General features: G+C 38.7%; 1 protein-coding gene across 1 annotated transcript in view; it reads left to right on the forward strand.

Annotated features, from left to right (window-relative positions):
* Positions 1 to 2,845: 2,845 nt before the first annotated feature.
* LOC110314898 (cation channel sperm-associated protein subunit beta-like) overlaps positions 2,846 to 26,775 on the forward strand; it is a gene marked incomplete at both ends in the record, with an annotated part of 38,986 nt that continues 15,056 nt past the window's right edge. The window contains 7 exons of the mRNA XM_021189093.1: positions 2,846 to 2,912; positions 3,319 to 3,365; positions 3,940 to 4,089; positions 5,185 to 5,343; positions 12,494 to 12,638; positions 21,163 to 21,317; positions 23,565 to 23,719. Coding sequence (XP_021044752.1) covers positions 2,846 to 2,912; positions 3,319 to 3,365; positions 3,940 to 4,089; positions 5,185 to 5,343; positions 12,494 to 12,638; positions 21,163 to 21,317; positions 23,565 to 23,719 — 878 coding nt within the window. The remainder of the gene's footprint in view (positions 2,913 to 3,318; positions 3,366 to 3,939; positions 4,090 to 5,184; positions 5,344 to 12,493; positions 12,639 to 21,162; positions 21,318 to 23,564; positions 23,720 to 26,775) is intronic.

Below are 26,775 nucleotides of genomic sequence, written 5' to 3' on the forward strand. Positions count from 1 at the left end.
TTTCACTTTCTTAGTTAGAGGCACACCAAGGTATTTTATAATTTTTTGTGACTATTATGAAGGTTCTTGTTTCCCTAATTTCTCTCTTAGCCTGTTTATCCTTTGTCTAGAGAAAGGCCACTGCTTTTTTTGAGTTAATTTTATATCCCGCTACTGCACTGAAGCTCTTTATCAGGTTTAGGAGTTCCCTGGTGGAATTTTTAGTGTCACTTATATATACTATCATATCTCCTGCAAATAGTGATATTTTGACTTCTTCCTTTCCATTTTGTATCCCCCTTATCTCCTTTTGTTGTCTAACTGCTCTGGCTAGGACTTCAAGTACTATATTGAATAGGTAGGGAGAGAGTGGGCAGCCTTGCCTAGTCCCTGATCTTAGTGGGATTGCTTCAAGTTTCTCTCCATTTAGTTTGATGTTGGCTACTGGTTTGCTGTACATTGCTTTTATTAGGTTTAGGTATGGGCCTTGAATTCCTGATCTTTCTAAGACTTTTATCATGAATGGGTAGTCTCTGGTGTTAGATGATCTAGCTGTCTCTGGCTGGAGCTTGTTTCTCCTGTGATTCTGTTAGCCTCTGTCAGCACTCCTGGGAGTCCAACTCTCTTCCAGTGGTCAGAGTACTCTCTGCAGGCAAGCTCTCCTCTTGCGCGGAAGTCTGGAGCTCTGATCCACTTCCTGAGTCCTGGGGTCAGAGCACTCCCTGTAGACTGTCACTCCTCTGGCAAGGAAGATGCCCAGGGGTCTGGGTCTCAGCTCCACTTCCTGGCTGAGGATGAAGGACTGAAGGGACCCTGTCCAAGAAGCTCTGTTGCTTCTGTTGCCCATATGCTCTCCAGTGATCACAAGGTCCTGGGTGTGCTAGGGGTCCTGCTGTGTGGAGATTCCTCTGGGGCCCTTGGAGCCCTCCGCTGGGATCTGGTGGAAGATGGGGGGGGGCGCTGGCCCTGATCAATAGGAATTTCAGCCTCTGGTCAGGTGGGGTTCCTTTGACCCTGTTCCTGCTGGCACAAGGCCCTCTAGGACTCTTTGGAGCTGATGTTGCATTCCACTCACCCATGATCCCGAGGTTCTGGGTGTGCTAGGGGTCCTGTGGCATGGAGAGTCCTCTGACATTTTCCTAGCAGAACCTTATTCCCCTTCAAAGAACATGACAAGCAATCAAAGGTCCTCCATGTGGAGTTGGCATCATATGTGGAATGCTAGCCACTGGGCAAGAAAATGCCCTTGCTTCAATTGCAGACAGAATGGTGTCTAAACTGGACATACAGGATACAGTAAGTTGATGGCCAAGATTTGCCATGACAGGTAGGCAAGTCCATTATAATTCCTCCTTCACAGAAGTGTCTGCCAGATATTCTTGGCTGAAGATAGATGCTCCCACGTTATAGAAAAATTCAGGGGGACTGTACAGGCAGCCAGCTATCTCTGTCACTTTTTTGGTTTTGGAAGCTGCTTCCCTGCACTTCCTGTATATTCTGGTAATATTTATTCCCTTTTAAGTCTCTGATACAGTTGAAGACTAGATAGTATCAGTATCTATATCAAGCTCAAATTGTTTAGGACTTAGGAAAATGTTTTTAGGCCTATGCATGTCATAATAATAAATTTTGATAGAAATTGATTTAGGTATAGAATTTTAGATGCATCAAGATATTATGCATTTAGATTCATCAAGGATGAATAATAGAATACTTTTTCCAAGGTTGCCAAACACATGAAGGTACATCATATTGTAAGAGAAAGAGCCTTTTATTGGTCTGAAAGGGGGAGATGTAGGCATAATATTATTGTGCCCTGTGTATAGAGTATCTTGTATTGTTCAACTGCTGATTCTCTGCCACCATGTGTGGTTACAATCTTGACGTGACATTGTAATGTTTATTCTAAGTATCTCCTGCTAAACATAGTATAAACATTGTTTCCCATTTATTCTCTGATTTGTCAATAAAAGCTGGAAAGTCAATGATGGAAGAGGAGAGAGAGTAGGGCTGAACTTCCTCCCAGCCAGGGGAGTGGGTGAGCGAGAGGAAGTGGAGATTCAGTCATGAGGAGAAGGTCCAGGAGAAATCACAAGAAAACAGGTGGAACAGAGAAAACCATAAAGTGTAAGCGTCTTGGGGGTTTTGGCTGAGAGATAGCCAGATTAGTTTAGGGGATTTAAAAAAAAATTGGTACTGCTCAATTGTTGTGCCATAAAGCTGTTAAATAAATAAGATACTCCTGCCTCTATTATTTGGTCGCTATCAGGGTTAAGAGAAAACCTCAACATTTATATAATTGCTACTAATAAGTTATGCTAATTTTCTCATTAAAAATAAAAGAGGGTTTCATTGTCTCAACTCCAAATTGAAAGTTGAAACCTTCCCCTAACAAACTTTCTCATCATATTATAGTTAATATTTAAGAAAAATAATTCTACTTGTGTCCCATTTCTTTCTTATGGTCAGTTCCCAGTGCCTTTATATTGCTGCTACTTGCCATTATCAGTCTTCTGTGCAGGTTCCTTCTGCCCTGTTGCAGCAGATGTGGAACAACAACAACGAAGTAAACACACGCACCATTCTAACTGTGGTGAAGACCTAAGCAGCTTCTGAGTGCTTTAAAAAGACACTTCACAGCCAAGAGCTCCATCGTGCCTTTGTGTTTCTTTCTTAGGGACGCTTGACAATGTAATTGCTGTTTCTTTACTGTAGTCTTCAACCTCTTATATAAGTACAGATTTCTTTTCTTAGTTGGCCTCACATCCACAATGATCAAAACTTTGGAATTTAAAGTAAGGTTTTTTGTTTAATATATATCTCTATATGTGGTCCATTTGACATTTTCATTTATATATTTATATAGAATGACTATAAGAGAGGAAAACTGTGGTATAATGAAAAATGTTTTGCAAACAGAGAAAGTTTTGAAGGTAAATTTTAAATGTACTTTTATCACTATAGATTACATTTATCGATCAAATAAACTGCATTAAATATAAAATTGAATAAAATGTGAAGATAATGATTATGTATGAATTAATGGCCTAAAAATGCAAAAGCCAGGCTTACTAGTGGTGTATACCTGTCATTCCTTTAACACTCAGAGTTGGAAACAGGAACGATGAAGACATGAGGCTACCCTGGGCCACATGCTGAGATAACTTTTATAAAAATGAGTGAGAGTGGCACTGCTGCTCATTTGCTAGAGTGATGTGTGTAAAGATACATTATTAGATGGCACAAACCATTTTATCTTATGCAGCAGCTCTATTAACACTAATACTTCCCAAGTGAAAAAATAGATGTTCATAATTTCTGCACCTTTGTACTTTACAGTTGATTATGTCACTGTCACTTTCAAAAGAAACAGGACCCTCAGTGAGGTATGTTATAGAAACTTTCAAAGGTAGCTAATTTTGTTAAGCATGATTTCGAGAACTGTTTTTGATGTGCAATTTGGTACTTGAACACACTGGTTAAGAAGTACTTAACCAGTCCCAGTGGTGTCTCCTTGTATACTTAATAGCAGATACCTACTTCTGTTAAAACTAAATGTATCTAGGGTCTCTAGAAAAATACTCCATACCAGAGAAGAGTTTCTTCTCAGTGTTTTCTAAAAATAAAATCCATCCCGAAGAAAGGAATAGATCTGAAAGAATTTAAACTATGATATCTAAGCCATGTGTATAATCACAGACATGCAATTCTAGCAACCAGTAGGAGGAGGTACACTGACCTTTGCTACATAGATCTAGAATACCCTTGGCCACATAGTAAGAACCATTCTGTGTATATGCTGATGTCCATGCATGCATGCATGCATAAGAAAAGGGGAGGGGACATATGGATTTATTTGTGACTTGTCAAAAGACCACAATGCTTCATTAGCTTGTTTTTCTACAGTATGTAGTTGCAAATTATGTTTCAGGAACAATTTTCTCTCTTTCTATTTTGTAGTCCAGTTCTTGTTTTTTCAGTAAAGAACCATTTCTTCAATGGTTGCCTTGTGTATTTTCTACTTATAAAAATGAAAGATCCATTCCACACGTGATAGCATTTCTTATTGATCATGAAACCGAAAGTGGAATTTATCTTTTCTATATGCAAGTAAGTCTTATAGCCCAGAGGGTTTTTGTCTGTCACAAAGCACTACAAACTAATTTTAGCAGACATCATTTCCAGTTTGTCATGATCTCTGGCATAGAAATTGATATACTCATTTGTGGAAAAGTTTGCTCCTGAACATTTCTTTTTATGTGTCATTCAAGTGTATAAAAGTGAAAGCCACAATGCTAATAGTTTTCTGATTCTCCAGGGAAATATAAGCTGAATATTTTCCTCAAAAATCTAAAGTTCCTTGAAAAGGGTTAGTTTAAATGCACAAAGAAGGGGAGCCCATTGACACAGATGTGCATTTTTTTGTTGCATAAATCCTTAACCATGACTACTAATTATAATTATTTTCAGAACCATTAGAAAATTCAAGGGTTCTCCAAGTGGCTGTTCAGCATTAAGTCCTAAGTGGGACATATATATCATCCCTCTAGACCTCAGTGTAACATCAAATAAGCTGACTTTTCAGCTGAAAAATTTAAGGCAGAGTCTCACTATGTAATACTATGTATCCTTGAGCTTACAGCAAATGCCTACACCTGACCCTGAGTGTTGGAATTAGAGGCATTTGCCACCATGCCTGTGTAGGCTGAAATGAATATATTTTAGATTAAACTGATGTTTTCTTGAAAACAAACAAACAAACCTCTTATTAGTAGGTAAATAAATTTCAGGAGAACCACAAGTGAGGAAAAGGAGATAGCATAAGCCTGTATATGTATCACTCCCAGAATGATAAGACTTCCCCGGAAAAATGATTTTGGGTAGATATTATTTGTTGTCTTTTTTTTTTAAAGAATAGGTCTGCTGTGAGATGAAATACGTGGTGGTGTTCTTCAGTCCAATTTTCTACTTTTAGTTTAGAGTAGATTCCTTAGTTTCCTATGTTACATCTCAGCATCTATAAAACTGATAGCTGAGGTAGTGGAGTAGAGCTTTCAGTGATTTCTAATGTTTTTTTGAAATCTTTGCTGTGATAATGGGTATGCCCTTGTCTCAATTAAAACTGAAATAATGGAAAAGTCTAGAAATTATAATATGGACAAAGAATAAGAGGACAAATCTTAAGTCTTCCTTTGCTTTTTCTAGGATACCAAAGAGACCTATGTCACTGTATCTATGCTCAAGGATGGGAAACCAAGCCCTCGACCAAAATTTCCTAGTTTTCAATTTCCTTCCACATTCGTTCATCCAGTTGGAATGGTGTTCCATCCCCGAAGCCACTTTCTGTATGTTTATGGCAATCAGGTAAGCAGACATAAATTTCCTTTTTTGGAATAAGAGTAGTAGTCCAATTTTGGTAGACTGTGTGATCATATACATGAGGAACTGGAGTACTCTGGTGATCTAGGGGATAGAAGTAGAAGTGGCGGTAATAAATGCTTATAAACTATTGTGTGTTAAGCTTAGTAGTCTGGAGTTAGTTGTAACCTCTCAAATCGTTCACTGGCTGATAAAAATGAGACATGGAGCACCAAATTTTTTAATATTACTGGAAATAACTCATTTCTTTACAACATTGAAAGACTTAGATTTTACCATTAATCCATTAAAAGTATGGTTTTTATCTGGTGTTTCTGCAAATTCACCTGAATTTGTCAGAGCATCCTCTTCTGGCTCTGTTGTCATCTGAGCTCTTTCTGGTAATGTTCTCCATCCTTGGGTTTCCAGCCAGACAGTTCTATTATCAGTAACCTGAAAGCTTTGCCAAATACCTATGTTTATTTCCCAAGTTAAAAGTAAGGTCACAAAATATGAAACCTGAAGGCACTCAGTACTAAGATGTGATATGGTATCTTCCAAGAAAAGCACTCAATTCACTTTCACAGTGAGATTTCTTCTTGGGAAAGAAAAATTTAATGACTGCAGTTCAGTCAAGAGAGAGAATAGAATTTCTCAGTGAGATTCTAAGATCACAACGCAGGTTATAGCTTTACTTTAAGTTATGAGCTCCTCAATTATTAACATCCATGTAAGATTTCTATTTGGATAGAAAGTGGTTAAAGATTTCAGAGGTTGGCAGCTGAATCCTAGAATATCTGTTCAGTTCATGACTCTCTCAGAAAATCTATTGCTTATGAATAACAACTCCCTGGAGCAGTTACAGATGTAGAAAGACATTGAGTACCAGTCTAAACCTGTTGGGAACAATCAGGGAAGTGAAGCATAATGGCCCATCCAGACTGCAATCCCAGTTGTCTGAAGGCTGAGGGAGGTGAGTTGCTGTGAGTCCAAGGCCAGTTTTGGCTCCAGTATGAGACTCTGTCTCAACAAAAAAACAACTTGGGCAACTGACAAGGCCAACCAAAGTTGTTTAGGCTGATTTTTAGCACCGTGCCTCATTGTTAATTCATTCAGTATTTCTCACTTGACACAACATGTAAGTGGTTTCTACTGAATCTGTGCCTCCCAACTTGAGAATCTAGGGTATATGTGATCAAAAACCATCTTTATTTTATCCATGCTCACAAATTTTTTGGCTCTTCTCTACTGTATGCATTAATGAACATATACACATCTGATATCCTGGTATTAGGGCTTCTTGAGACTACCTTATTTTGGTTTTTATACTAACAGTTTTCAACCTCTAATTTCTCCTCTGGCCATTGAATTTTTATTCTTTTGGATTAACACTTTTTTCTTATGATTTCTTTGTTCCTTTTTTCACTGTTTTATTTTTGCCTTTTTTTTAACATATATAAGAAATAAATGTAGTAAACCAAATACATGGACAAAAAATACAAGAATCATCCAATGGAAACAAAAGAAAAAAGAAAAAAGTCATTGGTAAGATTAAACATGCTTTCTTAATATAAGCCCTAGAACATGTAGGACTGTAGGGCGTGTATTCCAACATGGGTTATGTATGACAAACCCATGGCCAATAACATCCTAAATGAATGAAACCATTAATAAGCCCCCTTAAAATCAGGAACGGGAGAAGACTGCACATTATCCCTACTGCTTATTCATAATGTGATCGAAGCATTAGCTGGAGAAAAAAGGCAAGAGAAAAGATACAGATGGGAAAATACTAAGTCAAATTATTTTAAGATTATATTGCCTCATACCCATTGTTCCCATAAATTGACTGGAAAACTGTAGAAATTATCCATAATTTCAACAAAGTATTAGGATATATAATTAACTTACAAAATTTACCTGTCTTAATATATATGAGTAACGAGCATGCTGAGAAAAAGATCATGGACACACTCCTCTTCCCAGTTTCTCAAATAAAATAAAATATTTAGGATACATATAACAAAAGAGGTAAAAAAAAAGCCTCTATAATGAAAACTTTAAATGTGTAAAGAAAGAGATTAAGAAACATACTAGAATTTGAAGACCTCCCAAGTGTATAGCTTGGTAGAATTAACATTGTGCAAAATGATCTTCCTACCAAAAGAATTTACTGATTCAATAAAATCACAATCAACATCCTCATCTCATTCTTCACATAAATAGAAAGAAAATCCTCAATTTGATATGTAACATCAAAAGACCCAGAATAGCCAATTAGTCCTAGATAAGTGTTTGTTTCTATGCATTCTGTTCATTTTAAGTGTTAAGTGCATCTGTCTAAGACCCCAACTTTTATACATGTGTTTCTATTGAGTCGATTTTGTTTAATATTAGAAGAGCTACTCCAGTTTGTTTCTTGGAACCATTTGCTTGGAAAAATGTTTTACAACCTTTCATTCTGAGGTAGTTTCTGTCTTTGTGACTGAGGTGTGTTTCCTGTATGCAGTGAAATGTTGGGTTCTGTTTATCTATCTAGTCTATTAGTCTATGTTTTTTTACTGGGGAGTTGAGTCCATTGATGTTAAACGATATTAAAGACAAGTGATTCTTACTTCTTGTTATCTTTGTTGTTAGAGGTAGAATTATGTTTGTGTGGCTATCTTCTTTTGGGGTTGTTGAAAGATTACTTTCTTGCTTTGTCTAAGGTATAGTTTCCATCCTTGTGTTAGTATTTTCCATCTATTATCCTTTGTAGGGTTGCATTTGTGGAAAGATATTGTGTAAAATTGATTATGTCATGGAATATCTTGTTTTCTCCATCTATGGTAATTGAGAGTTTTGCTGGGTATAATAGCCTGGACTGGCATTTGTGTTCTCTTAGGGTCTGTATTAGATCCTCCCAGGATCTTCTAGCTTTCTGTCTATGGTGAGAAGTCTGGTGTGATTCTGGTAGGTCTGTCTGCCTTTATATGTTTCTTGACTTTTACCCGTTACTGCTTTTAACATTCTTTCTTTGTTTAGTGCACTTGGTGTTTTGATTATTATGTGGTGCAAGGAATTTATTTTCTGATCCAGTCTATTTGGAGTTCTGTAGGCTTCTTGTATGTTCATGTGCATCTCTTTCTTTAGGTTAGGGGAAGTTTTGTCTATAATTTTGTTGAAGATATTTACTGGCCCTTTAATTTGGGAATCTCCACTCTTTTCTATACCTACTAACTTTAGGTTTGTGTCATTGTGTCCTGTATTTCCTGGATGTTTTGAGTTAGAAGCTTTTTGCATTTTGAATTTTGCATTTTCTTTGACTTTTGTGTCAATATTTTCTATGGTATCTTCTTCCCCTGAGATTCTCTCTTCCATCTCTCGTATTCTGTTGGTGATGCTTGNATCTATGACTCCTGATCTCTTTCCTAGGTGTTCTAACTCCAGGGCTGTCTCCCTTTGTGATTTCTTTATTGTTTTTATTTCCATTTTTAGATCTTGAATGTTTTTGTTCATTTCCTTTGCCTGTTTGTGTTTTTCTGTAATTCTTTAAGGGATTTTTATGTTTCCTCTTTAAGGGCTTCTAGCTATTTATCTGTGTTCTCCTGTATTTCTTTAAAGTAGTTATTTTTGTCCTTCTTAAAGTCCTCTATCATCATCATGAGAAATGATCTTAGATCTGAATCTTGCTTTTCCAGTGTGATGGTATATCCAGGACATGCTGTGTTCGGAGAATTGGTTTCTGATAATGCCAGGTAACCTTGGTTTCTGTTGCTTATGTTCTTGTGCTTGCCTCCTGCCATCTGGTTATCACTAGTACTACGTGCCCTAGCTATATCTGACCGGAATCTTTCCTTCCTGTGATCCTAGTTGTGTCAGAACTCCTCAGAGTCCAGCTGTCTCTGTGATCCTGTGACTGTAGGATCCTGTAATTCTGAGATCTTGGGTGTGTCAGAGCTCCTGGGAATAAAGCTGCCTATGGGACCCTGAGATCCTGGTGTGACCAAGTCCCTAGGATTCTGGGATCCTGGAGTCCTGGGTATGTTAGAGTGCCTGAGAGTGGAACTTCCTCTGAGTGTTGTGGATTGGTTGCAAAGGCAGAATTCAGGCCCAAGTTCTACTCAGAGCACCAGCCCAGACCAGAAGGAACCTGTGACACTAGTTGGGCTGGGTTCCTGTTTCCCTGGATCCCTCTGGTCCCAGTTACTCCGGGTAATGTTGGGACAGATGTTGTGTCCTCCTCACCTCTGGTCCTATGATCCTGGGTGTGATAGAGTGCCTGGGAGTGGAGCTTCCTCTGGGTGTTGTGGGACTGGCTGCAGAGTTCAGGCCAAGGGCCTGCTACTCTGTACATTCTGTAAGCAAGCATCTTACATTTCTTGGCATGCCTTCTTCTCAATATAAATTGCATGCTATTTTCTCTGTATTACACAAATGTTGTCAAATTCTTAGACTTCATCTAACAGTTTCCTGTCAATTTTTGCCAATGTAGCCACTTCATTATCTTCTGTTCTAGAAATTTTGGAATTATGGATTGAAAAGTGCTTTTGGAAGAGTTTACTATACTCAGATTTGATGACTCAAAAGCATATAAGTCAGGAATATTACCAGAAGACCCTACTGATGAAGTTTTTCATGAGTGTATTTTGTTTCTCCTTGAGACAGAGTCTTACACTCTGGCCCAGCCTGTTGTGGACCTGTATGTAGACCCTGCCTGCCACTGTTGCATGTAGTTATATGCTACTGCCTTAGCTCTAGGATCAGCTGTGCTTCCAGCCCCAATCTGGCTTCCATTTTATCCTTGGACAAATGACATGCACACAGATTGTTCCTTTACAACTTACCTTCTTGGCACAATTGCTGGGTGCTGATATTTCCCACCTGGAAAATCATGCCCTTACCAATCTATTATCTCCATTTGTCCACCTGCCCTGAACTTCACTGACTAGTCCCACCTAGCCCCTGTCAAACATGCCTGGCCACCTGCCTAGTCATGGCCACAGACCACAGCCCCTGTGAGACCTCACATGGTAGCTGTGTTCTTTTACCTCCAAGGCATGACAAAAACTCCTCTCTCCTTCCTTGTGACTGACTATCTTCCTGGAACCTAGAAGTGCCACCTGTATCTTCTGCCCAGCAATTAGCCTCTGACATTCTTAACAGACAAATCAAGAACCAATTGGGGAAGAGTGTCTTAGCAACAGAACCAACCCCCCTTCATGTCTCAGCCTCCCAAGTGCTAGTATTATAGAACTGTACTACTAGTACCAGCTTGGAGAGAAAAAAAATGCAATATAGACCCTACAATGTTTAAGGAATACAATGGAAGGGAGAATTAAAAATAACAATAATGGGGGGCTGGTGAGATGGCTCAGTGGGTAAGAACACCCAACTGCTCTTCCAAAGTTGCAGAGTTCAAATCCCAGCAACCACATGGTGGCTCACAACCATCCTTAATAAGATCTGACTGCCTCTTCTGGAGTGTCTGAAGACAGCTACAGTGTACTTACATATAATAAATAAATCTTAAAAAAATAACAATAATGAAAGAGTTCATACAATGTAATTTTCCCCCCAATTTTTATTAGGTATTTTCTTCATTTACATTTCAAATGCTATCCTGAAAGTCCCCTATACTACCCCCCCTCATTCCCGTACCCACCCACTCCCATTTCTTGGCCCTGGTGTTCCCCTGTACTGGGGCATATAAAGTTTGCAAGACCAAGGGGCCTCTCTTCCCAATGATGGCCGACTAGGTCATCTTCTGCTACATATGCAGCTAGAGACATGAGCTCTGGTGGTACTGATTAATTCATATTGTTGTTCTACCTATAGGGGTGCATACCTCTTCAGCTCCTTGGGTACTTTCTCTAGCTCCTCCACTGGGGGCCCTGTGTTCCATCCAATAGCTGACTGTGAGCATCNACTTCTGTGTTTTCCAGGCACTGGCATAGCCTCAGAAGAGACAGCTCCATCAGGGTCCTTTCAGCAAAATCTTGCTGGCATATGCAATAGTGTCTGCCTTTGGTAGCTGATTATGGTATGGTTCCCTGGATGTGGCAGTCTCTGGATGGTCCATCCTTTCATTTCAGATCCAAACTTTCGCTCTGTAACTTTTTCCATGGGTGTTTTGTTCCCAATTATAAGAAGGAGCGAAGTGTCCACACTTTGGTCTTCATTATTCTTGAGTTTCATGTGTTTTACAAATTGTATCTTGGGTATTCTAAGTTTCTGGGCTAATATTCACTTATCAGTGAGTACATATCATGTGAGTTCTTTTGTGATTGGGTTACCTCACTCAGGATGATACCCTCCAGATCCATCCATTTGCCTAGCAATTTCATAAATTCATTGTTTTTAATAGCTGAGTAGTACTCCATTGACAATGTACTTTCAAAGGGAAAACGTAATAATGAAAGAAATGAAACAAAGTGGCACATCCTTTAAATGAAAATAAAAACAAATAAACATTTGAAGAGATGCTATAATCCTCATGTTGTAGGAAAATACAAAGCAGAAACGCAGTATGTGGGGCTGCAAAGGTGGTTCAGCTGGTAAAATCACTTGCTCTGAAAGCATGAGGACCTGAGTTCAAATCCCCAAAAGCAGTGTAAAAGGCTGAGTGTGACTGTGCAAATCCATAAACCCCAACATTAGGAAGCAGAGACTGGCAGATCCCAAAAGCTCACTGGCCAGCCAGTAAGGCCAATAAATAAACAAACAAACAAACAAATAAATAAATAAAATAAAGTTCTTGTTCAATAAAAGACTCTATCTTAATAAGGCAGCAAGCACAAGAGGAATTCACCCAATTTCTTCCTGTAGTCTTCCTAAACATGCTCCCATACATGTGCATGCAAGACACACATGCACACACACACACACACACACACACACACACACACACACACACACACTGAGAGAAGAAGAATGTAATAAGATACCTCTCTCAACCACTTAGTTGAACTAATTACCTTTGACAATATAAACACTGGAAAGGTAAATCATATGGTGAGTGAGAAAGTAGTTGGTGTGTACCTGGGTTCATGATGGACATAGAGATATGAGGAAAATAATACTGCATATATTTTCTTTTGTAGAGAGATAAGGCTAATAGGTAATTTTGAGGGTTAAAGGCAGTTCTTAGTGAGGTGTTGTCTTTTTATTCCTTTAGATATGGATTTCAATGGATGGTGGCAATAGTTTTGAAATGCTGTGTGACTTATTCAAAAACTATATAAAGATGTCTTTTCATAGCTTTTATACTTCAGATATTGTTTTTATTGGAAACGATGGAAGGATTTTCATGACAAAGGCAGGTGAGGAATTTTCTATTTGATGTTGTTTGTTTGTTTTACATGTGGATCAGAAAGGTAAGCTGTTAGAAAAGCATGTTGTATTAATCGACTGACAATAAAATCTCAAACAGTGGGTAATGGATTGGTTGGATCTACAGAGACAAACCATATGAACAGACATAATAAAGAGGAAACCTTCACTAGCATGCTGTGTACCCAGTACTGTTTCCGTCTCCAAACCAAATAAGAGATGTCACAGTGGAGATACAATTGTGTCCCACATGTTATAGACAGCGTGTCATGCAATACTCACAACCACAATGACAAAAAGTGATTTTTCTTTGATTTTGCTCTTAAAGTAGATACAGTTTAGGTCATGGAAATGTAAGAGGTGGTACCATATTAAAAATAATTTGGTCTCCATCTTCTTACAGTTTTTTTTAATCACAAACCCATTGGCTTATTGCACAATGAAAGAAAATCTCATGGTGATTGACCTAAACCTACTATTGCCAGCTCCCTTCCAATACATTTGAAGGCTGTCAGCCAGACTCAGTACCTGAATCATGAAGGACATGGGTGTTTCTGCATCTCTGTAATCTGCATTTCATATTGGCATTCTATCATTGAGTTTTAAAACCTTCTTGTAGTGAATTAGTGTTTCCAATTTGTTAATTATTAATTACAATTTGATTACATAATTTCCCCTTCCCTTTTTTTCTTCCAACCCCTCCCATATATGCTTCCTCTTTTCCCTCAAACCCATGGTTTTATTTTATTAATTGTTGTATTGTAAATTACACACACACACACACACACACACACACACACTCATTATCTATATCTATATCTATATCTATATCTATATCTATATCTATATCTATATATATATACTATTTGTTCAGTCCAATATAGCAATACATAATATAATATTACCAGTACATATATTATTTCAATGCTGACCACTTGATATTGGCAATTCTATTGGTTAGTCTTCCCTGGTTAAGACTATTTCTCCTCCTCTTAGCAATTATCATTTGCCTCTAGTTCTTTACCTTGTGTTGGGGCCTGTGATGTTTCCTTTTCTCATGTCATCATGTCTGTTGATTGTTTGTTCAGGTCTTGTTATGAGAGTCATATAGGTATATCACCCCTGATATTTCTAGTGGATACACACTGGATAGATCTTGACTTCCTGTTCTGGCTCTTACAGTCTTTCTTCCCACTCCTCTACAATGTGATCTGAGAATTAGGTGTAGTGGTTGTATTATCCCTGTATCACATGCAGCTGGGTACCACATGATCTCTTCTCTGACTTTTGTGCTTTCTGTAATGGCTGTCTACTGAAAAGGGAAATTTCTTTGATGAGGAGTCGAAGCTTCGTTTAACTGTGGATATAAGGACAAATATTTAGAATGAAGTTATGAGCTATGTTGGTTTGGTGGAGTGCTAGTTATAAATTCTCACCCAAGCTCCATGAACTCAGAAACCCAGAGTACTTAGCTAGGTTTCCTATACAAGTTTTCATTTCCCTCTTGTTGAGACCAGTAAGAGAGCTGTTGGTTACCACCAACTTATGTATGCCACTATTGCACACTTAGGGTTATCACGTATGCTGATTATTGTTGTAGTTCATAGGTTTGATAGCTGTGCAGAACTAATGGCTGATTTCTGCCCTTAGAAATTCACATGGCACCGTCTGGTACTGTGAAAGCTAGTAATCAAGGAAGGAGGCATTCAAGTTAGACCCAGCATGATCCTCTGTTTAAACCGCATGGTGACTTCAACAATAGAACTTACCATCAACCTCTTGGAGGCAACCAAGGGTATACACGTCACTTTTATTTGCCAGATGTATTTGTCACTTAGGATGCATACTGCTGAGAAAGCTCACCCTTTCTAGCTCTTTCTGAAGACTTGTTAGCTGGTTCAACTCAGCTGTTCTGGCCCAAACTCTTATCCAAGGTTACTCATTCAAACTTGCCTCTCTCAGCTTCTGACTGTATTGTTCTGCTTGGCCTCAAATTCACTCTGGCAGTCTGTTCTAATCTTCCTGTTTCTTCCTATTCTCTAGGTCGTTCTGTTTTCACCTGCAACACTTCTCTGTAAAAACTCTGATAAAACTGTATCCTGTCCCCCCTCCCTCCCTTCTTTCTTTGCACTGTTCCTGTTAAAATTAATTTTAATTATTTATACCCCAGATGTTGCCCCTGTACCAGTCCCCCTCTCCCAGAATTCTTTACCATGTTCCCCTTCTTCTTTGCCACAGAGAGGGTATGTCCCTCTGGGGAATCACCCTTTCCTGGGGCATCAAATCGCTATAGGATTAGATACAGCCTCTTTCACTGAGGCCAGACAAGGCAGTCCTGTGCTACATATGTACCTGGGGCCTTAGAACAGCCCAGTTATGCTAACTGGTTGGTGGCATAGTCCCTAGAATCTCCTAGGGGTCTGGGTAAGCCAGTCATTGTGCACCCTTTCCTTCAGTCTTAGCTCCATTTTTGTTTCTGCATTTCTTTTAGTCAGAAACATTTGTGTTCTGGGACACAAATGTTGAAGGTGAGTTGTTATCCCTACTCATCCACTGGGGACCTTGTCTATCTATTGGAGGCCTTCTCTTCAGGTTCCACGTCCCCACTGTTGGTTATCACATCTGAGGTCTCCCACACTGAGTCCTGGGAGCCTCTCACATCCCAGGTCTCTGGGACTATGTACAGGTAGCCCCTACTTCCCACATCCTGCAGTGGCATATTTCCATTCAATCTCCTGGTCCTCTGAGTTTCTCTCCGGTCTCCCCTCATACCTGATCCAGTCTCCCTTTTCCCCTCCCCCTATTTCCACCCAAAACCCTCCCTCCCTCTGCCTCCTTGTCTTGTCACTGATTTTATTGGAATTGCTTGTAGTTTTTCTCCATTTCATTTGATGTTGGCTGTTGGTTTGCTATATATAGCTTTTATCATGCTTAGAGATGTGTGATGAATTCCTGATCTTCCAAGATTTTTAACGAGAAGGTATATTGCATTTTGTCGAGGCTTTTTTCAGAATCTCATGAAATGATCATGTAGCCTTTTTTTCTTTCAGTTTGTTTACATAGTGTACTACATTGTTGATTTTAATATTGTAAACCATCCCTGCATCCCTGAATTGAAGTCTACTTGATAACAGTGAATGATGGTTTTGATGTGTTCTTGGATTCAGTTTGTGAGAATTTTATTTATTGAGTATTTTTAAAATTTTCTTTATTTACATTTCAAATGTTATCCCCTTTCCTGGTTTCCCCTCTGAACATCTCTATCCCATCCCTCATCCCCTGCTCACCAACACACCCACTCCCATTTTCCTTTCCTGACATTCTTCTACACTGGGGCACCGAGCCTTCACAGGACCAAGGGACTCTCCTCCCATTGATGACCAACAAGGCCTTTCTCTGCTACATAGGTGGATGGAGCCATGACTCCCTCCATGTGTCCTCTTTGTTTGGTGGTTTAGTCCCTGGGAGCTTTGGGGGTTCCGTTGGTTCATATTGTTGTTCCTCTTATGGGCCTGCAAACCCTTTCAGCTCCTCTGGTCCTTTCTCTAGCTCCTTCATTGGGGACCCTGTGCTCAGTTCAATGGTTGGCTGAGAGCATCCATCTCTATATTTGTCAGGCACTGGCAGAGCCTCTCAGGAGACAGCTATATCAGAATCCTAACAGCAAACACTTGTTGGCATCCACAATAGTGTCTGGGTTTGGTGAGTATATATGTGATGGATCCCCAGGTGGGGAAGTCTCTGGATGGCCTTCCCTTCAGTCTCCACACTTGTCTTTGTATCTCCTCCAGTGGTTATTTTTGTTCTCCCTTCTAAGAAGACATATTCCATTCCACACCACCCTCATCCACTCTCTGACTGTTCCACATGCCACACCTCCTCCCCATCCCACCCCATCTCCATGTGGATGCCCCACCCCCACCCCACCTGACCTCTAAATTCCCTGGGGACTCTAGTCTCTGAGGGTTAGACGCATCATCTCTGAATAAACACAGATCCAGAAGTCCTCTACTGTATGTGTGTTGGGGGCCTCATATCAGCTGGTGTATGCTGTCTGTTTGATGGTTTGAGAGATCTCGGAGGTCCAGATTACCCCAAGATATTTTGTATTATTTGTTGCTATTGTGAAGGGTGTTTTTTCTTTATTTTTTTAGCCTATTTACCATTTGTATAAAAAAAAAGGCTACTGACTTATTTGAGTTAATTTTATATCCAACCGCTTTGCTGAAGTTGTTTATCAGCTGGAGAAGTTCTCTGGCAGAATTTTTGGGGTTACTTATGTATACCATCACATCATCTGCAAATAGTGATGCCTTTCTTTCTTTCTTTCTTTCTTTCTTTCTTTCTTTCTTTCTTTCTTTCTTTCTTTCTTTCTTTCTTTCTTTCTTATTTTTGCCAATTTGCATCCCCTTGATCTTTTTTTGTTGTCTTATTGTTCTAGCTAACACTTCCAGTACTATATTGAACAGATATGGGGAGAGTGGGAATCCTTGTCTTGTTCCAATTTCAGTAGGATTCCTTCAATTATGTCTCCATTTAATTTGATATTGGCTGTTAGTTTGCAGTAAATTGCTTTTATTATTTTAGGTATGGGCCTTGAAATTTGGATCTCTCTAATACTTTTAACATGAAGGAGTTTTGTATTTTGTCAAATGCTTTTTCTGCATCCAAGGAGATGATCATGTCATTTTTTTTCTTTAAATTTGTTTATATAATGGATTATTGTTTCGTCCTCTCGACCAGCAAGAAAGACGCAACCACCAGTTCTTCTCTCAGCAGTTTATTCAGGAACCTTGAACAATCTTCTCCCCCAAGCCCCGGGCTACACTCAACTAAGACAGTTACATATGCCCTTTTAAATTGGGTTCTTTTGTTTTGTTTTTGTTTGTGTTTGTGAGTTTCTATATAAAGTTGAACATTGATTTTTTTCATTGTCTGTGAGGAATTTATATTGGAATTTTAATGGGAATTCTATTGAATCTGTAGATTGCTTTTGGTAGGATAGCAATATTCATAGTATTAATTGAAGAGCATGGAAAAACTTTCTTTTTTTTTCATATACATAAATTATTTATTGGGCTCTCCTAGTGCAGTGGATCTAAACTGGTCAGAGCAGCAGGAGGTAACAGCTTTAGAATCTTTTTGAAATAATAAATAATTTTCAGAGTGTCAAGGCCAATTGGCAGTCGTTGACATCACTCCCCTCCCCCAGAGCAAATCATGGCTGAGGTGCCACAGAGACAAGTTGCCTTGTGTTGCCTATAAACGGGTTCATGGAAGAACTTTCAATCTAATGGATATCAGCAGCCAAGGCATAGCAAGTTACAGTAAGACTAGGTACCTCCTCTCCTATTGAAACAAGGCAAGGCAACACAAAAGGAGTAAACGGTCTTAAAGGCAGGAAACAGAGCCAGAGACAGTTCCTACACCCACTGTTAGGAGTCCCAGGAGAAGAAAAACTACATACTGTAACATATATGCAGAGAGCCTACGTCAGGCCCATGCAGACTCTGGTTGGCAGTTCAGTATCTCTGAGCCCCTATGGGCCTTGGGTATTTCTTTCTCTGAGTTTTCAATTGTGTCATTGATCCTTCTGGTTTCTTCCAATACTTCCTCCCCTTCTTTTGCAAGATTCCCCAAGCTCCACCTAGTGTGGGGCTCTGAGTGTCTACATCTGTTTCAATCAGTTGCTGGGTGAAACCTCTCATGATAATTGGGCTAGATGCTAATAAAGGAGTATAGTAGCATAGAATCAGGAATCATTTCATATATTTCTTTTTCATTCATGTTTGATTCTACTGTGGGACTCTGGGCAATATAGCCTCTGTTTCCCAGCCTTCCAGGTAATGTGAGGCATGGACTCCCTCTCATGGGATGGGAATCATGCTGGACAAGTTATTGGTTGGTCACTCCTGCAATCTCTATGCCACTTTTACACCAGCACATCTTGTAGACAGAACAAATTGAAGGTGGAAGGTTGTGTGCCTGTGTCGTTTTCTTAACCTCTCCAATGGAAGTCTTGTCTGGTTCCAGAAGATGGCCAGTTCAGACTCCACATCTCCCTTCACTAGGAGTCTTAGCTATGTCACTCTCATCAGTTTCTGGAAATTTCTATAGTCCTGGGTTTCTAGCTCATCTGAGAGATGCCTGCCCCACTCCTAGTTGTCTCTTGAAGTACTCTTTACCTTCATCCTTCTCCTATCTGATATCTGTTGTTCCTCTCCCCATCTCTTCCCTTTTCCAGGCCTCTCTCCCATCTGCCTGTAATGTCTATTCTGTTTCTCCTTCTAAAGAGATTAATATGCCCTGTTCAACTTAAGCCCTCCTTGTTACATAACTTCTTTGGGTCTGTGGATTGTAACATAGTTATCCTTTATTTTAGAGCTAATATCCACTTGCAAGGGAGTACATACCATGTTTGTCTTTCTGGGTCTGGGTTACCTTACTCAGGACCATATTTCCTAGTACACTTATTTGCCTGCAAATTTCACGATGTCATTGTTTTTCATAGCTGAGTAGTACTCCATTATGTAAATGTAAAACATTTTCTTTTTCCATTCGTTAGTTTGGGGACATCTAGATTGTTTCCAGTTCTGTCTATTAAAAATAAAACTGCTGTGAACATAGTTGAGCAACTCTCCTAGTGGTATGTTGGAACAGCTTTTGAGTATATGCCCAGGGCTGGTATAGGTATAGCTGGGTCTTGAGGCAAATGAATCCCCAGTTTTCTAATAACATGCCATATTGTTTTCCAAAGTTGTACAAGTTTGCACTTAGACCAGCAATGAGGGAGGGTTCCTCTTGCTTTATACCCTTGCAAGCATGAACTTAGCTTTGAAGTTAGTCACCCTATTTTTGATGGAATTCTGATAGAATTTCAGCATTGTTTTGATTTGTCTATCCCTGATAAATAAGAATATTGAACATTTCTTTAAGTGCCTCTCAGACATTAGAGATTATTACTCTGTTGAGAATTCTGTTTAGCTTTGTACCCCATTTTAAAATTGGGTTGTTTGATTTGTTGTTGTCTAGTTTCTTGAGTTCTTTGCTTATTTTGGATATCATCCCACTGTCAGATGTGGGTTTGGTGAAGGTCTTTGCTCATTTTGTAGGCTGCCATTTTGTCCTTTTTATGGTGTCTATTCTAACTATCCCTAGTCCTAAGCCTGGAAGCCTTTGTACATCCTCCAATCTTCCAAACTTAGTCTTTCTGGCTTCTCTCAGCTTCTGAATGAATTGTTCTGCTTGGCCTAATATAAACTTTGGCAATATGTTCAAATTATCTGGATCATTCTCATACTAGGCCTTGTTCTATCTTTGCCTGTGTCTGGCTTTTTTTCTTTGCTGCATCTCTCTCTCTATGATTGTCTGTGGAGAACTTCCATACATGTACCACTACCACTATAACAACTCTCTCTCTCTCTCTCTCTCTCTCTCTCTCTCTCTCTCTCTCCCTCTCCCTCTCCCTCTCCCCTTTCTTTCCCCATCCTTCTCCCCTTCATCCTCTCCTCTGAAGTAGCTTCTCTTCCTGTGTTATTCAGGAAAATGGGGGAAGGGGGCTGGAAAATGTTATACTATATGTAGTTACTCATGCCCTAAAAGATAATTCCACGTGTTCTGGATCTAACGTTCAAAGGTCAGATTTGTATTTTATTTAATCTCTTTAAGTTCAGGAATCTAGAAAAGGAGTGGGAATTAAATGGTGAGGATTAAATAGAAGATGTGATATGAATGGGGAAGTGGAGGAATACTGGAAGTTAAAGGTGTAAGTGGGAATGGGAATTTGAAAGACAAGGGAGCAGTACTTTGTAAGTTAATTTTAAGTACAGTTTTTAAAAAGGAACTTGTTTACTGGCACCCTCTATTCCCAGAAACATTGTATATTAATGAAAAATCTTAGTGCTGGGTTTGGGACAATTCTTTGCGAGTAGTCATTGGTTAGTGAGAAGCCCAAATGTCCCCATAACAATACAGGGTATTACCGTTGCTCTCAGCCAACCATAGGTAGACAGTGAGACCCTATTTCTGAGAACACAAAACTCTGGTTAGAGGACACAGAAATCAAGCTGGATCTGACTTGAAGATCTCCTAGGATTTTTGCCTTAAATAATATGCAACTCACTCTCTTTGGTATCAACATCATAGTGGTAACTACTGACTATTCTTGCCAGCCTAAGCTTTTCTCATGGTTTCTACCTAGGCAGAAATCTAATTTGATAGTTTCAGGAAGAAGAAACACCACTAGGGTAACAAGACACCTGCCTTCCATATCCGTTGATTAGACAAACCCTTTGTTCTTTACTACCCCCTACTTTAGTGAACATGAGCTATAATTAAGTGGAACTGCAGAAGACTTTCCAAGGATATAACACAAAGTAGTGTGTATTTTACTACTTTAGAGATCTCAGAGCCCTACTCCCACCCCTAATTTAAACAAATTTTCATAGGTATAATATAAAATTTCTTCTAGTGTAGTATATCAGTAACAACAGGGTTCTATTTATTTCCTAACAGGATTAAAAAGATATGGTGAATTGGGGAAATTTAAGGATAAAGTTTTCACATTGTACTATGATCAATTGGGATACATACACAAACTGACTCCACGTAACTTTTACGCTGGTTCAAAACTTTTAGGGTATGGAAGTTCTCACAGTATTTTTGGAAAGGTCAGTAACATGTGTTCAAACTGTTTGCCTTCTTTTGAGAACAGATGGCACATTCTATGTGCACATTAAAGAGAGGGTGTTTGTTTGGTTAATTGGTTGGTTTTTATTGTTGTTGTTGTTGTTGTTGTTTTGGGTTTTTCATTTGTTTGCTTGTTTTTTGAGAGGGTGTTTCTTTAATACATCCTTTTTAAGGTTTTTAAATTATATGTGTGTGCATATAAGTACAGGTGTTTGTGTTAGGCGTGCTGAGTCTGCCATGAACGTGAAGTCAGGCAGTTGCAAGCCACTTGGCAGGGTACCTGAGAACCAAATTCAGGTCCATTGCAAAGAGCAAGTGTGTGCTCCTAACAGCTGAGTCATAACTTTAGATCTATCAGGTCAAATATTCTTTGGTAGAAGAAAATTTTATACACAACATTGAACACTTCCAAAATCTTCTCTAACCTTCGCAGGTGCCCTCCAGTTATCATCATACATATATCTTGTACGTATATGCACACTATGCTGGTTTGATTTTGTCAATTTGATACAAACCTAGATACCTCTGGGAAGAGGAATGTCACTTGAGGAATTGCCTACATCAGACTGGCTTGAAGTCAGGTCCTTGAGGCATTTTCTTGATTAATGATTAATGTGGGCAGTCACATCTAGAAGCATCCTTACATGGACTCTGCTCCATTTCCTGCCTCTAAGTTCTCAACAAAAGTTATTTTCTTAATTTCTCCTCCTGGTGTAATAGAAATAATCTGAAATAAATTATTTCCTCCCCCAAGCTGCTTATGGTCAGCACTAGAAAGTAAACAAGGACACACATATTAGTTAAACAATCTATCCGTACATGAGACTAGGGCTATAGATCAAGAGGAAAGTGTTTTAGCATCCTCTATCTGAGATGCACACACAAAGTAAAGAGGAATTCCATGAGAAGGGGACACCACCACATACCTGAAGTCTGTGCTCTGGATTCTGCAAATGTACAATGCAGATGATATGAGCAATTCCATAGACATAACCAACAAATGCAATCCTCAGAATCTCACTAACATCACTGTTTTGCAGTAAGTGGCTTAGTTCCCTTCAGTGAAATTTGAAATTGTTAAGATGGAGAAACTATAGGGGTTTCTATAATCTGGACAAGCTTGAAGAACTCTTACTCAACAATGTTATTTTTTCCTACACACAAATGATACATGTATCCTCTCTGGAAAAGTAACCACTGACCTTTATTTTGTGTCAGGCACTGCTGTGAACTCTTCATCTTATAAGAGCTATTTGTCCTCATTTCCTTATGAGGTATGCGAGGCACACAGAGCGTAAATACTTACTCAAATTATGTGACAGTTGAAGTATTAGAATCAGGCTTTTTACCGAGGCAATTGGTTTAGGGTCTGTCCTTTTAGACACCTTATTTCCCTATCTCTTTAATTCCTGTTGAGCATGTAAAATTTAAACACCAGGAGTAAAACGTGACAGAAATGTTTGTTGGAGTCAACTTTTGATGGATATGGGCCCCAACAGACTTTTGGTCCTAAACTAAATAGGTTGTACACTATTTATAACCCACACATACACTTGATATCCTAAGCAGCAGGCTCAACTCCAACAACCTTTTTGAAGCTGGTATTCATTTTCATTTTCACCCACTAAAAGTACCTCTAACTGTTCAGTTCAGCATAAAAGAATTGGATAGCAGAAATCTAAGTAAACAGTGCCTTAAGAGACAGTCTGAATATTCTATAAGTTCAATGAATGGGATATACTGGAGAAGACCAAAGCCAGAAGCACCCAGGCACAGAACAGGAGACTCAGGGAGCAGAGTTCAAAGGGAAGAAACTTTATTGGACCTTCCATGATAAAACTCCATATTGGAACCAAATAGAGCTCCAATTACAACCAGTCATGACAAGATCTTCTGTGTTCAGGATGGTGTCACCATAGACAATACACTTGAAAATCTGCACCTCTGGTCTCCCCACATACACCACTACACCCTCCTACAAAGGTACAGAGACTTCAAACTGGGGTTTATTTATCAAACTTCTTTTTTTTCTGCACTGCAGAAAACTGAGTTTTCTCATTCACACATGTAGATATTTAAATATATCCAAAGATCATATTGGTTTATTACTCTAATAAGTAAAGCAGTATCATTTGGATATGAATGGGATAAAATAATGCTATTTGAATTACATTATAATTGAAGCATTAGACATTCATCATACAATATTTCCTTTTCTCCAATTTTAGGCACCTGATTTGGGATTTGAAACTGCACTAGCTCCACAATATATCTCTGCCAAGGAATTATTTTTCTTTGCATATGTACCTCTGAATATACATAAAGACTATCAGTCCGAAAGGTGGTTTAAACATATTCACTTGGGAAAAATGATAGAGTTCAGGTAATTAATAATTGTAGTTAATTAAAAATGTGACAAGGTTAACAACCAAGAAAAAGTATTATAACTCTACTGGTCTCCACTCCACAGCAATATGAATGAATAAATCCTCAGCATAAATCTTGAAGGGTACAAATAATATTCAAAGTATGTCTACCTGATGGTTGTAAGGAAAGAGATGAATTCAAATTTTTATTTTCTTGAAATTTATACAAAAGTAAAAGTTCTGTCATTTCCGTTTGTACAGAAACCTTGAATTCCCTAAATTCTTTTAATGGTTTTGGTGCATTTTCTACATGTTCCTTTATGTTTTCCTAGTAGAATTAGATTTAATTCTAAGTAAACCATCATGTCAACTGCAAATATCTTCCATTTTTGTTAACATTTCTTAGCATATTTTACCTGTTTACTATTACATTTTGTAGGCCTAATAATAAACACCTTACATAGAAGATATCTTCCTTGTTACTCCTGTTCGATAAAAGAATATTTTAAACATTTCATCATAGCATAACTTTTAAAGTTTTTAACCCATTAAAATATAAAATATCTTTCTTGTTAAATGATTTGGTTATATGGTGGCAGGAGAGATGCTGCACAAATATAAATTCCTGAGGTCAGATCTTCAGCACATGTGTGAGTAGAGAGACATGCAATGGTATGCCTGCGATCTTGGCTCTGGTAGAGAGGCAAGAGAATCCCAGAGACTTGGTGGCTAATCTGTGTAGTCCATTAGTAATCTCTAGTTTCATTGAGAAAGCCTGTCTCAAATAAATAAATAAATAAATAAATAAATAAATAAATAAATAAATAAAGTTAGATGTGGCAGAAGCAGTGGCTTAGTAATTAAGAGGTCACAATGCTCTGGCAGAAGGACCCAAGTTTGGTTACTAGTTCCATGTACATGCAAATGTTTGGATATTTACATATGTTAAGTTAATCCATAGACTTACTCCTTTAATTTTCATAAATACTGTGAGTTATACTATGGATTCATCAATCTTGTTTTGTTTTCTTGCTTGTTTTGGACTTCTGTTTTATTTATGAAAACAATATACACATTTTGGGGCATGTGTGAAGGAGTCACTCAAGAGCCAAGAACATAGATATATGATGCAGTTTGGATTTTATTAGTACAGGCCTAAAGCTAGCTTTTCACTAAAGATGATGGGCTTCAGTTTTTTTTTTCCTTTTTCTTTTCTTGATTGTTTTCCAAATGTTGCTGTAACACTGTTTTTTGTTATTTATTTATGTGTTGATCATGACATTTTATTTTAGTTTTTTAAATTTATTTTTTTACACTCCATATTTTATTCCGCCACCCCCCTGTCCACCTTCTGACTGTTCCACATCCCATACCTCCTTCTTATACCCCTGTCTCCATGTGGATGTCCCCATTCCCCACCCCTCCTGACCTCCAAACTTCCTGGGTCCTTCAGTCTCTTGAGGTCTAGGTGCATCATCTCTGAATGAACACAGACCCAGAAGTCCTCTACTGTATGTGTGTTGGGGTGTGTGTGTCTCACATCAGCTGGTGTTTGCTGCCTGTTTTGTGGTCCACTGTTTACAAGATCTCAGGGGTCCAGATTAATTGAGACTGCTGGTCTTCCTACAGGGTTGCCCTTTTCCTCAGCTTCTTTCAGTCTTCCCTGCTGGGGACAGCATACAATGACAGGGACTGCCTGCAGTAGGCTGGGATGGAAACATCTTAGAAGCCTGTGGCAGCTCCTTCTAGAAAAGGATGGCATCTGGGACCCCGAGAAGCAGGAGACACATCCCTCCAGGGGACCTGATATCTGGAATAAGGGACTGCCTGCAGTAGGCCGAGATGGAGACATCTCAGTAGCCTGCAGCAGCTCTTTGTAAAAAAAAAAAAAAAACAAAACCAAAAAACAAAAATACAAAACAAATAAACAAACACACACACACAAAACCAAAAATAAAAAAAATACAACAAAAAACCAAAACAAAACCAAAAAAGAACCAAAAAACAGTTGTTCCCATTCCTCTAACCTTAGCCCTGGACAATAGCTGTATAGAGTTCATTTGTGCATGGCTGTTTTTCAGTTGGCCTTGGTGTGCATGATTATTCTATTGTATCTGGATTTCTTTACTTCTTTCTCCTTCTTCTCTGATGAATTCTGTTAAACTAGATAATCCTTGATGTAATGATTCTTAAGCAATTAAAAATTGAGGCATGGGACACAGCGCCACACAGTCCTAATGGCCCAGGTGCATGCTGTGTGTACATTGCAAACAATGTAACAACTGCACAGTGGTAGTTCCAGATTTGCAAATGCTTGATTTACAAAGAAAGTTTGAAGAAATTATTAGAAAATGAATAGAGACAACATTGGGACTCCAAGGAAGGAAAAAATTATTAAAGTTATGAAATAAGGTTTATATAACATTTGAGAGTGATTTCTGGATAAGCAAGTATAGAATATGTAAAATCTTATATTAGTAAAACTAAGTCAAAACACTGGGACTCTTAGAAGAGTCATTGTGTGCAATGTGCAGAAGCAGAAAGCTAGCAGAACTATTGAGTTAAGGGATAACTTGATTCTTTCTGGCCACTGCCTGGAAGCTTTGCCCATGTCATTTATCATTAGAGCTTCACAAGAAAATGCAAGTAGCTGGCCTTGGAGCTCTGAGCTCTGAAGTATAATTTAAAGTTTAAATAATGATAAGNTTGCAATTATTATTATTTTGGCTATAAGCCTGGGAATAGGGAAACTTGAAACTTTGGGGAACGATTGTAATTCTTGATCCTTTGTGGCACGTGGTTATTCTTTTGAATTTGATTTGGCAATGATTACACAATGTCTGTTTTTTGCCTGCTTTTGGAGAATCAATAAAAGACTGGGGCAAGAGAAAGGCAAGAGAGCATGTAGAGAGCAAGTAGAGAGCATGGAGAGAGTATGTAGAGAGCATGTAGGGAATGAGTGAGGAGTATGTGAGGTGAATGTGGAGAGTGAATGAAGAGTGTGTGTGTGTGTGTGTGTGTGTGTGTGTGTGAGAGAGAGAGAGAGAGAGAGAGAGAGAGAGAGAGAGAGAGA

This window comes from Mus pahari, unplaced genomic scaffold (genome assembly GCF_900095145.1).
Source record: "Mus pahari unplaced genomic scaffold, PAHARI_EIJ_v1.1 scaffold_9750_1, whole genome shotgun sequence".
In the NCBI taxonomy this organism is placed as follows: Eukaryota; Metazoa; Chordata; class Mammalia; order Rodentia; family Muridae; genus Mus; species Mus pahari.